The sequence below is a fragment of the Acomys minous genome, assembly GCF_964271855.1.
Source record: "Acomys minous genome assembly, chromosome: 19".
Classification (NCBI taxonomy): domain Eukaryota; kingdom Metazoa; phylum Chordata; class Mammalia; order Rodentia; family Muridae; genus Acomys; species Acomys minous.
The window spans coordinates 41,361,870-41,375,806 of NC_140499.1; the positions used below are offsets into that span (position 1 = coordinate 41,361,870).

The 13,937-nt window shown below is 44.0% G+C and overlaps 1 protein-coding gene across 4 annotated transcripts in view; it reads right to left on the reverse strand.

Annotated features, from left to right (window-relative positions):
* VEPH1 (ventricular zone expressed PH domain containing 1) overlaps positions 1 to 13,937 on the reverse strand; it is a 221,601-nt gene that overhangs the window by 33,752 nt on the left and 173,912 nt on the right. For 3 of the 4 annotated variants that reach the window (XM_084768525.1, XM_084768524.1, XM_084768526.1), the window contains exon 12: positions 2,473 to 2,653. In XM_084768525.1, coding sequence (XP_084624651.1) covers positions 2,473 to 2,653 — 181 coding nt within the window. The remainder of the gene's footprint in view (positions 1 to 2,472; positions 2,654 to 13,937) is intronic. The other variant, XM_084768527.1, reaches the window with a different exon arrangement.

Here is a 13,937-nt window from a genome sequence, read left to right on the forward strand (position 1 = left end):
ATGAGTCTGAGGCCAGCCTGGTCTACAAAGTGAGTCCAGGACAGGCAGGACCAGAGAAACCCTGTCTCAAAAACAACAAAAACAAACAAAATTGGACCACAGACTATTTGAGAACAATTACTGCATCACTGGTTAGTCCATGGTGCGAATGGAGGATCAGTATAGGCAGTCTTTTCCATTACAGTCCTAGCCTACATCTTCAGAGTCCTTCTCTCACAGCTGGCAGGGCATCTGGCTAACGCATGCCGGAGTGGGGCCCATGGTTGTGCACAGTGCACAGCTGGGAACAACACAGCCAGCTGAGAGGCTCACCGTTTGGTTCCTATGTGGTAAGTTCTCTCATGGAAGAAAGAGGACCTTCTCTCAGTGCCCTGACTATGGTACAGTGGTATGCATTTGATATGGCTAACGCATCATCACAGCCTTGAAGTGTCACATTCTAATATCAAGGAATATTTGACATTTGACTTGCCATTTCTAGATATTATACACACGCCCAATCATTCAATAAATGTTTAGTGTATGCTAAAGAACACATGAAGAAGAGTGCAAGCTTTTCTCTTGGAAGGCTCCTGGCCCTGACTGGATTGTGTGTGGATCCCTTCCAAAGCAGAGGCTCTGCACTGTCTTCATGTGTCGACTTCCAGGCATCCTGAAGGAGACACTTAGCCCGTGCAAAAGGCACATCCTGCATATGTGAAAAATAGGCCTAAATGTTCATTTGTATGTCTTAAGTCATCTTTCATGATGGAATTTAAGCACAATAAGAATGCAAATGCCGTCTCCCTGAAGAGTACATTTGGCTGTGGGATTATGCTAGACCTTTCACTTAGAGCAAATATATAATTTATATGCCTATATAAAAAGAAGAAGATGAAATCAACAACATATATATACTCTTCAGGGACTCATGAGCGTGAAAATAACAGTTTAAAAGAGGATTTCTCTCTGACTCAAATCCTCTTTCATGTAGCCCAAGGAAATGAGCAAGGAAATCCAAACACACTGACGTTTTCGGGGCCAAGCATTTTGATTCAATGTGTTCTGCTATAAAGTATTTGGCCTTGTTAGAGCTTTTATCACTCTGTGTTCCCAGTCTGTGCTTCATGGTGAGAAACAAAAATAAGATGGTGATGTGCAAAATGTTCTTTTCAAGTGTGTGGCAGCAAATTTGAGAAAATACATATTAAAGGAACGCCTTGTAACACTTAGCTCCATTCCCGAGGCCTCCCTCAGTTTGACTCAATATTTATCGAATTAAGGACTTAGCTCACTTGGAGCAAACACCCTGAAGGGCCTTCTTAGAGCCACCTAAGAGAAGTACTTTACTTCACCATGCTCTAAAGTCAAGTTTCTTTCATGTCCTGTCTTTTTGCAGATGTGCGGTAAAGCTCTAATTAGAAAGTTTTGCAATGGAGGCCTTCAATCCCCCAATTTCTTGTTTGCTGGTATGGCTTAGTGTAGACACTGTCATCAGCCCACAGCCTGTGCCTCACAAAGGCACCCTTGCCTGCCAGCTTCATCCTTCTGAACTTCTTCTGTGGGGCAATGCATTTTAATTGGTACCTCTCTGTCTGCCCCTCGCATCTCCGCCTGGTCAAATACCCTCCCCGCCCCCTTTTTAAGATTCAGCCTCACCATCATGGCAGTTAACAGGAGGATAGACTTGACACAGTGGGCTATCTTTAAGGTGATAAAAATCCCCAAATAGGAGGAGAAGGTACAGGAGACCCAGCATTCACCTCAATACTGTTGTACTGATGAAGGGAAAAACAGGCATCTGGCATGCATAGCACGGGGCTTTGCTTGTATCCGCTAACAGTTGCTTTTAGTCAGGTTGGTAGATAAATTCCTTGAGCAGCAGAAAGGATGAGGGATGGCTGCTGCCAATTAGCAGGGTAAATGGTTCATCCATCAAGGAATAACTACACGACAATACGAACAGGTGCTCAGGCCCTCAGTTACTGTGGCCTCAGTTTTTTGAGGCTCTGGAAGCCAGCTGGGCAGAATGTTTGCTTTCTCCAATCTTTAGGGTCATTTGGGTGAAATGATGACATTTTTTAGAGTAAAACATTCCTTCCTCCCTCCCTCTTTTCTTTCTCCTTCCTTCATTCCTTCCATTCTCCTTCCTCCCTCCCTTCCTCCCTCCTTCCCATCTATCTTCCTCCCTTCCCTCCTTCATTTCTTCTTTCCTCCCTTCTCTCTTCCTCCTTTTAAAAAATACTGGAGACAGAGCTTAGGAGTTCACACTTGCTGTGCAAAGGCTCTCCCACAAATTCAGCCCAACCTTGTTGTCTTGATAACCACAAAGAGGTCAAAGATGCTCCCCTCTCCTTTCTGGCTCTGTCTCTTTCCTTTCTAGCATCCTGCTGGTTTTTTTTTTTTTTACAACCACTCCAGTGAGAAGCCTTTCTTAGTATGAGACTGAGACCAGACACTACACTGTAAATTAGTACAACGTGGGTGACTTACCAAAAAGAAGGCCAATCAGAGGCACTGACTCCCAGATCCCCGCAGCTGAGGGGGGCCACTCACCGGTTGCCTTTTCGGGGTTGTTGCACATGAAGCATTGCCATGCCCCTGCCGTTTCGCTGAAGCCAAACACGTCAAAGAACCTCACTTCTTCCAGATGGAGCTGAAGCTGGTCCAGATCCTGTTTCAGGAACACAAAGCACAAAGGAAATAAGCCTGGCTGCTTGCTATAGAGCATCTCATGCCAGAAAGAGGGGACGTGGAGTCGGAATGGCTGATGCGCAGTAGCGGTACGGAGACCAAGAGAACACTGGGAAAGCGCACTTAGCTCAGATGCCTCCTGGGACAGTCTTTCACTGTATAGTGAGGCAACACAGCCTCAGGCCCGAGGCTTAGGGAGCCGGGAGAGACGTCAGAACCTGAAGTGACCCAGAATTTTCCTGCATTTGAAGCAGCTTCGAAATTTCTGTAAAGAAAGGACATCTGGGTGGGACTGTGGTTGGAGGACATGCTGCTGGAGAAGTGGCTTTATATTTAAGTCGCATATAAAATGGAGAACTAATTATTCACACCCCGAATATTATTTTCACAAAGCTGGCTTTGTAGACAGTGATGGAAAATTCAGGAATGGGCTCCTTTGCCCTCAGCTCCAGTACCAATTAGCTCATGATTTATCTCAGATCTCATTGCAGATGCTGTTTCCAATTTCATAGTATAGCTCTATTGGTTTTAGTGAGAAATCATCTCTGAAATTGTTTATCAGTAAATTCCTCATTGTTTTGAGTAGTTGAGTGGAACTGGACACACAAAGATGGCTCATCTTTAGGGGGGGGTGCTGTGGCATGGTGCCAGTGTCCTCTTCTTTTGGAGATGGAGTAGAGAGGGCCCATTAGACTGTCAGTAGATGGAGAGCCATTAGCCTAACCAAATGAAATTTCTCTACTCCCTCCCCCGGAGGGGGGGCTTTCTGTTATGTAAATAACCCACATCTTGTGGTACCAGGTAGCATGGCACTGCACTCTTAAGAGCTTGATGCTCCTAAGAAGGACCTGCCTTCTTGCTAGCCTTGCACTCACCTCTTCAACCCACTTTGTGTGTTGAGTGCTGGCGTACTGTGACGTCACTTTCTGGCCTTTGGTCCTGTACTTTCATCTTTCCTACTTATAGGAATAGCCAGCATTTGGAAAGGCCAAGTGATGTTTGTGCTGTTTGTGTGGCCTCAGATGGAGAATGGGCAGTCGGCTACCCAGATCGCACCCTAGAACTATGTCTTCTCTATTTGTTGACACAGATGAGAAGCATACTAGACTCTGAGCCATTTGAGAACAAAACCCAGTCTTCTTCTTTTTTTAAATTTAATGTTATTAATTTATTCAGATTACAACTCAACTGTTATCCCATCACTTGTATCCTCCCTCCCTCCCACTTTCACCCTATTCCCCTCCCCTAGGTCTAAGACCGAGGAGGACCTCCTCCCCCACTATATGGTCATAGGCTATCAAGTCTCATCTTGGTAGCCTGCTTATTCTTTCTTTGAGTGCCACAAGGCCTCCCCACCAACCAAGGACAATATAAGTAGTAAACATCGAACCCCTACTCTGATCTACCCAATGGACAGGGCATTCTCTGTGGATAGCGGGGACTGACTTTGACATGAACTCTGGTACCCCAGTCTTCTTTGATAACAGCTGCACCCCAGTGTCTATCGAGTATAGCCCCCAAAATAGAGTAGTATCAGTGGTTTGTAGGCGCAGGACAAATCCCATTTGCCAAAGAGCTATATGAGAGCATAATGGCAACGGAAGACCCTTCTTAGAGAGCATTCATACTCACTGGATGATAAACACAATCAGGACAGCGATTTTGTTTGTTGAGTTGGATGTTTGGAACCTCAGCCTCTGACAAACATGTGCTAAACAAACCCTTCTAATGAAAACCACAGACCAGGCCTTTCAGCATCTTTATTAAGACAACCGTGCTTTACACTCTGGGATTGGACATTTTGGAGGCTTATCATGCTGAATATAGTATTTTGGATTCCTAACATCAGAGGCATTTCAATAGGTCCTGCATATGTGCTTGTGCAAACGCCACACACACACATACACACACACACACACACACACACTTACACATGAATGTTGTTTTAACAAAATGATTTAGAATGTGTTCATTAGAAAAAAAGAGACTTAAAAAAAAAGAATGTTCCCCAAGATAAAGACCAAAGGAGCACCTGGGAGTTTTGTAGGTTTCAAAGGATGAAATCCATATTAAAATTTATGGGGAGAAAGCAGATGTTCATAAATATCTGTTTCAAAACTGCAAGGTCTCTGAAGTCTGTCCTGGCCATCGGCATGCAGATCAGTCTTTGTTTTTCATACAATTAAAGATCAATTCTTCATTCCCCACAAACACTACCAGCAAACAAAGGACTTAAATACCACTTTGGGCTTCCTTTATTTCTCCTGTTCTGAGACCAGGAATGTCCCAGGTTACTGCCTATGATCCACACTTGCCTTGGCAAAAAGTTACTTGAGAACATTAAGACAGATGGTGAGCTACATCCCAATGCTCAAGTTCTGGAGCCAAGAGCAGGCTTAGCCCGTCAGAGGATTTAGGTGTTGTGCAAAGGGAGAGGAAGATGGCTGGCAGTTACGCGAACTATTGAAGTTGGCGGAAACAGCCAACTTTAAATAGACAGATGAAGCACACGGAGGTTTAAATATCTGTGGAAAAACCAAAGTAAGTGAGTCACGAAACAAGTCAGTACAGACTACCAGTGACATGTTTGGGGACTGTACTTTTTAAATGTGCTTAGGGCCATTATTTGTTTTTGCCCACTTATCGTTACCCTCTGACTCCTCAGTTTTGCCCACCTCTTCTCCTTTCCTCCTCCTTTCATCTTCTCCAAAACAAAAGAATTGATGTAGAAGACTATGAGCTTCCTTTTAGATATCTAGACTATAGGAGAATGATAAAGTAATTCCTGTCTAATTCTCCGTCCCTTTCTGGGTATAGCGGTTCTCTAATGGGATTGGGGCAGATGGGCCTTCAGACAGATGATCTACCAATAATTTTCATCTCTTACTGCGCATCTGCTCATATAATCATATGCCATTGAGTACTAGAGGCTCCTCTGTCTTTTCAGACAATGGCCCAGATGACAGACTGACAGACTATCAATCTCATAACACACACACACACACACACACACACACACACACACACACACACACACACACAGACACGACATACATAAGCTCCATCTTGCTAACACATACCTAAAAAGGAAAGGCTTCCTACTGGCCTTGAAGAAACAAGAAAGTCAAGGTAATTGTGAGTAGTTTCTGGTAGTTAGCGTGAGATCAATAATTGTGCTTGTACAATGACGGACAAATGGTTTTCGCCAACAACCTCGTCTTTGGGCTCTTCTCAAAATGAAGGACAATCGTCCCCAGAAGAGGAAGAGTCAGTCTCACAGGGACTCTACAAACCAGGTCTCAGTAAAACCCGAGTGATAATGAAGCTCAAATCGTTTATGTGGACTTGGGAAGAGTTACATAATAATGGCAGTAAACATGTTCTGAGAAGTATTTTCCCAGCAAGTGTCACTTAATGAAAACAGTTAAAGAGTCACTGGAGGGAAAGTGGTCTTGTAAAAACAGTTGTTTAGATAAGTTTGTCTCCAACCTTAGAAAAAAGTCATTAATGAAGTAAAAAAAAAAACTGGAAAACTATAAAGAAGCTTGTTGTAAATCCACTTAGGGAAGAATAAACCAGGCATCAGGAAAGATGAGTGGACATTTACAACATTGTTTCATTATATTCCATAAAAGATTGTGTAGGGAAAGGCAGTGGGTGGGGGTGGGGATGGAGGTGACAAGATAGCTCAGATGCTTGGGTAGAGGGGATTTCCAGCAAGCTTAATGACCTGAATTCAATCCCTGGGATGCATGGTGTCAAGAGGGCACCTTTCCTTCAAGCTGCCCTCCAACCTGCATGTGCACACATGATGTGCATGCCACACCCTCCCCGAAGAACATAGATGTATGCATGTTTGTTTTTACAGTGTGAGGTGGGCTCTGGAGCTCACACCGTGGTCCGTGTTCTGAGAGAGAGTACCGTGGAAGAGCTTTCCCGAGAGCAGCCAGAGAGTACATCTGGAAGAACTTTGGCTCCTGGTACATTTCAGTTCTGTTCTAAAGCTCTGTGTGTCCAGAGAGAAAACACGGGCTTGCCTCGTGTGCTGTGTGTGTGCTTCTGGTTAGCAGCACTTCCAGCCTCAAAGTTCAAGTGTCTTATAAAAAATAGAAATGAAAAATTTCAAGACATCCCTAATATTTTTGCATATTAATAAGAACGTCCTGCCTTACTAGTTCTTTCTAGAGCACCCACTCTAGGTATATGCAGTCCCACGTGAGAAGAATTTAGTGAGGAGATATCATCAATGCTTCATCTTAATGTTGGCCTTCATTGCAATACTATATTGAATGCAAAAATTAGTGAAAGAGATTTTAAAGAACGCCCATCCTATAATTTAATCTTTTTATTCTTTCAGCTGCTGAGCTCAATTAATACAATGTAGTGTTAGAGCAGCTGGTGTGTCAGCGACTGTGGATGAAGGGATGCAAGTGGCATAGTTCTGCAGTCCCAGAAAGTGGGACAGGACCCTGCAAGAGGCCCTCCATATGTGTATGGTATGGCCACTGTAGAGTCTCCTGCTATGTGAACTTTGACCCTCCACTAAATGATGGCTTCGTCCCAGGAAGGCTGACTTTTAAACCATTTTGCAACTTTTGGAAATTCAGTGAATAGTAATCTGTTCATAGTATATTTCAATAAATTGTTATTTTAATAATTGAGGTACATAGATCTTCTAATTTATGACATTTGGGCTTTCTATTTCCATGCTTATTTGAGTATGCCCATTAAAGATTTGCAGAGTACTTCTTTTTTTTTGTCTTGCAAAAGATTGGTCTCGCTTTGTTTCCCAGGCTGGCCTCAAACTCTTGTGCTCCAGATAATTTGCCTTAGCCTCCTTACTTGGGACAGGAGGCATAGGCCACTATAGTTATCTAGAGAACATTTCTTTTCATCTCTAATCTGGAAGTTGAGGACGTAGCTTAGTGCTAGAGTACTTGGCTAGCATGTGCAGTGCCCTGGGCTTGCTCAGTCCCCAGCAATGCAAATATCACACAATACAATACACCCACATCTCTATGAGTATTGTAGTAATTAATTTTTACTTAAGAACTATTTAGAATAAAATCAGTAAATGAAGAAGGGCAGGAGTCTGCATCTGTCATTGTGGCCTGTTGGTTTTTTTTTTTTAAGACAGTCAGTTTTCCCAGTTCATTAGTTCTCATTTGGATTCAACACCAGGGATCCTGGGGGACCTGTGGCAAGCATCATATGCAGCTCTCATCTTTGACACTTCTCAACAGACTTTCCAAGACCTTCTGATGTATGCTGCCTGGAAAACTCTACACCTTTGGGAACAGATGTGGAGATGGCTGACCTGTGTCTAATAATTGGTATTTGAGGAATTTGCCAATTTCCTGCTGCATCTGCTCATACTTTCCCCACAGTATTTGGTTTCATGTGACAAAGTATATAGTCGGTCCTCAAAAGCACAATGTTCATTTAAAAAAAAATCAGAGATGCCATTATTCCAAATTGAGCACTGTGGAAGGAAGAGATGAGCTGTGCAAATCACTGGGCCTCCTTCAGGCATGGGTAAAGTGCTTCAGTGCTTTGGGAAGAAGGTGAGCACCAGGTGAGAGACAGACACCTAGCAGCGGCAGCATGGAGCCAGTCCTGGCATGTGGGATTCAGTATTTCAGTCTTTAACATGGATGCTACATACATGTAAGATAGGGTCCATTGGTTCTCAGTTTTCTAGCCTACACTAATAAGGGAAATCTAGGAATCCGTGGCAGGCTTCCCACTATGAAAAGAAGTCACAGATTGTGCTCTAGTTCTTGGTGTCCTTCAGGAGTCTGTGTCTGGCAGTCTAGGGAGGTCATAACTCTGGTTGTGTCACCAAGTGGCTGGACCAGAATGCCCATATTTGATTCATTTTAGAGTTCTGGAAACACTTTTATGTAAGAACTAACAAAGATAGTAGAATATTTGATTTAGTTCAAAAGACAAGTCTTCATATTCACTTAAGGATAAGACAAAAAAGAATATGACTAGAGAGTATAGGTTGATGACATAAGAGTTTAAGCAAAAATTTATGGAAAAGGTCACAGGAGAGTATGGGGTCAAGTAGAAAATGAAGGTAGCAATTTGCATCATGATACACATGCTTTACATGTATGTTTTTCTCATGTGTCCCAGGCTGGCTTTGAACTTGTTATGTAGCTGAGAATCATCTGGAACCTCCTATCTTCTTGTCCCCCCCCCCCCACTTCCAGGTGTGGATTACAGATGTGCACCACTATGTCCAGGTTTATACAGTGCTGCGAGTGGAACCGGGAACTTTGTGCATACAGGGCATCCCCAGGCCCACACATCACTTCTTTACAAATCAAAACTATTTTAAACTTTATATTGGTAAAACCTGTAATATATCTTATCAGTGTGAAAACAAGGGCAATAGATTACCACTGTGCAAAACACTGAGAAAGCTTTGAGGTTGTTACTGCGGCGTCAGCAGAAATTATAGCCAGCATTTCATGTTCTCTTTTTGTGCTGGAAAATGAAGAACTTCCGTTCTTTTCTTCTAATTGAGTACGATCATCAACATTTAACAGGGATGCTTTGAGCTTCTACTGTATGGCAGTAGCAAGCCGCTTTGCAGGGACTTGCTTTTCCCTCCTTTAGTAAGAAGATAAAAGAACTGCATTACTCAGTCAGGAGTGTCACTCTGCAGGAAGCAAGGTTCTTCTTTTACTCCCTTTTGCCCCTAATTTTACTCTTCCTCTCAGATTGGTCCCCACTATCCCCTGATACAGGTACTTCTTAAGTTATGCTACAGGTCCATCCCCATGAACTCATCATAACTGAAATGTCCCAAGTTCAAAGGCATGTAGTGCATCTACTCTACTGTCCTATTAGGTTTCTGTTGCTGTGATAAACATCATGACCAAAAGCAACTCAGGGAGGAAAGGGTTTACTTAGCTTACACTTCTAGACAGCAGTCCATCACGAGGGAAGTCAGGGCTGGAACCGGAAGGTAGGACCTGAAGTAGAAACCATGGAGGAACACTGGCTTGTCCCTCTGGCTCATGCTAAGCCACATTTCCTGTATAACCTTGGACCACCTGGCATCACTCATAGTGGGTGTCTTAGTTAGGATTTTATTGCTTGAAGAGGCACCCTGACCACGGCAACTCTTATAAAGGAAAACATTTAATTGGCTCTGGCTTACAGTTTCAGAGGGTTAGTCCATTAGCATCATGGGTGGGGGGGGGGAGGCATGGCGGCATGCAGGCAGACATGGTGCTGGAGCTGCCAAGAGTTCGACATCTTGATCCATAGGCAGTAGAAGGAGACTGTGTGTCACACTGGGTGTAGCTTGAGCACAGGAGACCTCAAAGTCCAACCCCCCAGTGACATACTTCCCCCAACAAGGCCACACCTACTCCAACAAAGCCACACTTCCTAATAGTGCCACTCCCCACATGCCAAGCATTCAAACACACGAGTCTATGGGGTTCATACGTATTCAAAGCACCACAGTGGGCTAGGCTTTTCCACATCAATCAACAATCAAGACGACTTCACACAGACATAGGCACAGTCCAGGCCTGTCTGGGCAGTTCCTCAAGTGAGTCTCCCTCTTCCCAGGTGACTATTGGTGGCATCAAGGTGACAATGAAAACTAGCCAGGACATCTGCTGAACATCATAGTCTCAGGCAGGACATGGCTATTGCCATCTTGAAGTCAGAGCAGGTGCGATTACCTGAACGAAGCCTTCACTTGAGACACAAGCCACCCACTCACTTACTGTAGTGGCCTCCCCCAGTCCTCAGCTACATATAATCCTGCCCAAGCGATGAGTCTCAGGATGAACTAGGCTATAGAGAGATGGACAATTAATTGAAGGGGGGACTACGAAGCATTAGGAAGGTCATCACCACTGCAACAGGTAGGACGTTTTGGTGATACAGCTGATTTATAACCACACGTGCCCCTGTAAGTAAGTATATGTTCTTATTTGTGAACCCAATAAACTCATTGGATCCATTTGCTGCAATGGGTTGGAATTTTTCTTCAGTTTCCTGGTGTCCTATCTGCGGTGTATGGACGTTTGTTTGCCTCTCCTGGAGACAATCATACAGCCACCATAACATAGGCTGCCTGCTGTTTCCCCTGATGATCTCCTGGCTGAAAGTGCTGCCTGCTGAGCAGTGCAAGAGAGTGTCTTGACACAGCTCACCCAAAATTCAAAATCTAAATTACAATTACTCTTCAAGGCATACAACTTTTATGATGCTAAGCAAGGTAGGCATGGACTCTTATTGGACACATCTTTAAAATATTCCTGTGGTATTTTTTTTTTTCAATTAAAATTTTGGGTGAAATGTTAGCATTCCCAGAGGATTCCTGTCCACTATCTTTCTGATGCAAGCTGAGCATGCTCAACATCTTCCTGACTAGCTTTTCAGACACGGAACACGTGCATCACGACCTTGAGCTAAGCATGCTCAAAAAATGTGTTCGACACCTATCCTTGAATGGAGCATGCTCAGGAATGTGCAGACCCCTGAGGTGCTTTCCTGGGAATATGTGCAATCTCAGTGCATCTGGTTACACTTTCACACCACCAACAATTTGAGAGATCTTAAGTCAAGCCATTGTGAGATGAGCTTTGTTTATAAAGTTATTCATTCTATGACTTGTATCTCAGGACCAATATCCATTCTTGAAAAGTGTGTATCAATGTTTAGTAGCATTTTCACTTTTACAGTTGGTCTTATACCATAGACTTCATTCTGCTTAGTCTACTCAAGATCTCTGCATGAGGGCAGGGGAGATGGCTCAGGGAATAAAGTGCTTGCTACACAGGTATGAGGACCTGAGTCTGAATTCTCAGAACGGACACAAAAGCCAGCAAAATGCTGTGTTCCTGTTAACGCAGTGTTGAAGGCTTGGGTCAGAGACAGGTAGTCTCTCTTGCTGAAACAGTGAGATCCAGGATTAGTGAGAGACTCTGTCTCAAAAGAAAATAAGACAGAGAGTAAGAAATAGTCATGTTGGCTTGTCCATATGTGTAAGCATGGGTAAGGGTACCCCCTACATTCACAAACGTGTACACCCCCCCTACACACACCCACACACACACCTTCATCATGTCTTGCCCACCAGCCACCATATTTCTAACTATTGGTACCCATTATCAAGGGGCTGTGTAACTTTTGTCCTCACATGAAACAGAGAGCATCGTCACCTGTCGCTCTTGTAGAATGAACAGGGACAGAACAGGGTTCTGGGATAGTCTCTGCAGAATGGAATTTCTGAGTCATAAGGTGTTCATGTTAGGCTGTAGAGGAGTGTGTGTGTGTGTGTGTGTGTGTGTGTGTGTGTGTGTGTGTGTGTGTGTGCGCGCGTGCGTGTGTTTCTCCACAGTTAGGGCTTTCTGGGAACTTTCTACTGAACAGTGTGACCTAATTTAATGGGTGGCTAGAACGTGAGATACAGGACATTTATTTTCTTAGAAGTGTTTATGATTCCGTGCGGGATGAGACCAATGACCCTGAGAGAAGTCCTTGTCTGTTTGGGTGTCCAGTGGGGCCTTTGGTCTCATCTCTTCTCTGCAGTAGGTTATATATATTCCAAAGGACAAAAGTAGGAACCCAAGCCTTTCCCCAAGGAACATACATTTTCTCTTCCCTCCTTTCAGAAGGTGAGGAGGAGGCAACTGTCACCTCCCTCCCCCTCCCCCCTGCATATAAATGACCAGAGTCAGCTTTTCAGGGTTCTTGCCTGTAGTACAGACCCAACAATGTGCTGGATGACATCTGGTTCTCATTGTGTTGCTGGGGGCTAACAACAGAAGCCAAAGGGAACTGGCAAGGCTATTTGCTTTCAGAAAATAATAATCTGCTCAACTCCAGAAACTTGGTTTCATGAGATACTAAACATTTTATATTATGCATATCCTTCATGTCACTGGGTTCCGCCAAAGTGCTTTCCAGAATGGCCTTCAGTTCACTGCCCGCCAGCTGAACCTCAGGGTTCTCTTTCCACCCCAAAATGGGAAACCTTTCTGGGCTCAGAGTTTTCTGGGGGAAATTAGAGTGTAAGCTTTTTCTCATGTCTGACTAGGCTTTTATGGACCATCAGTATATGGGGCTTGATTGTCTCAGGTGCCTGCAAGGCTCTGCAATGGCTTCTTAAGTGGTTGCCTCTTAAAAACCAGCTATGTTTCTATAAAGAACATTTTGTTCTTCTCTTGTTACTGCCTCTTGATGGTGAGAAGCATTCCAGGTTCTGGGAATCACAGCAACCAATTTAAGTGCCAATTATTTTAACATGCCAATTCATGTCAATGTTTGATCAACATTTAGCTGTAAGAATTATTTTGTTGCGTGGCTGTGGTGGCACACACCTTTTATCCCAGCACTTGGGAGACAGAGGCAGAGGCAGGCGAATCTCTGTGAGTTTCAGGCCAGCCTGGTTTACAGACTGAGTTCCAGGACAGGCAAGGCTGCACAGAGAAACCTGTCTTGAAAAACAAATGAAAACAACGTACAAAAATTATTTTGTTGCTGTGTGTTAACTTGAAGTAGTAAAAAGGAGATAAAGCTGATTCTAGTGGGTCGAGAGATGGCTCAGCAATTAAGGGCATTTGCTGCTCTTCCAGAGGACCAGAGTTTGGTTCCCAGATCCCAAACTGGTCACTCTCTTCTGGACTCCGCTGACACTGGCACACATGTGGCATGCACTTATACACGCCCCCCCACATGCACACATGCATGCACGCACGCACAGAGACAGAGAAAGCTTAAAAACACAAAAAAAGCCTGCCTTGATTTCAGTGCTCCAGCACCCCTACAAGCATGGGGGAACGGTCCTAAAACCCACCAAGCTTTCTATAAGAAATATGGCAAACACACCCCACAAGTGGCACAGTACCCGAAGGGACAGAAGCAAAGTGGCCTCGGTGGGCAGATGGAGTCTATTTTCAGTAAAATGGCTAAAACTACAAAGAAGCGAGTACTGAGGTTTGTGGATGCCGAGCCCAGCTGCAGACTGAAGAGGATGCTGGCTATTCAGAGATAGGAGCATTTTGAACTGGAAGATGATAAGAAGAGAAAGGACCACATGTTCTTTAGATAGAAGGTATTGCATCCATGATGTTGGATTTTTAAATATCATTATTTAGTCATTCAACAGACAGAGCTAAGCATAAGTGAAGTAACAGTGACCCAGGCAGAGGCCATCAGCAAGACAGTTACTATGTGGATGAGAAATGGACACAGCTAACTATGGTTTCTTTACACAATCGGATCTT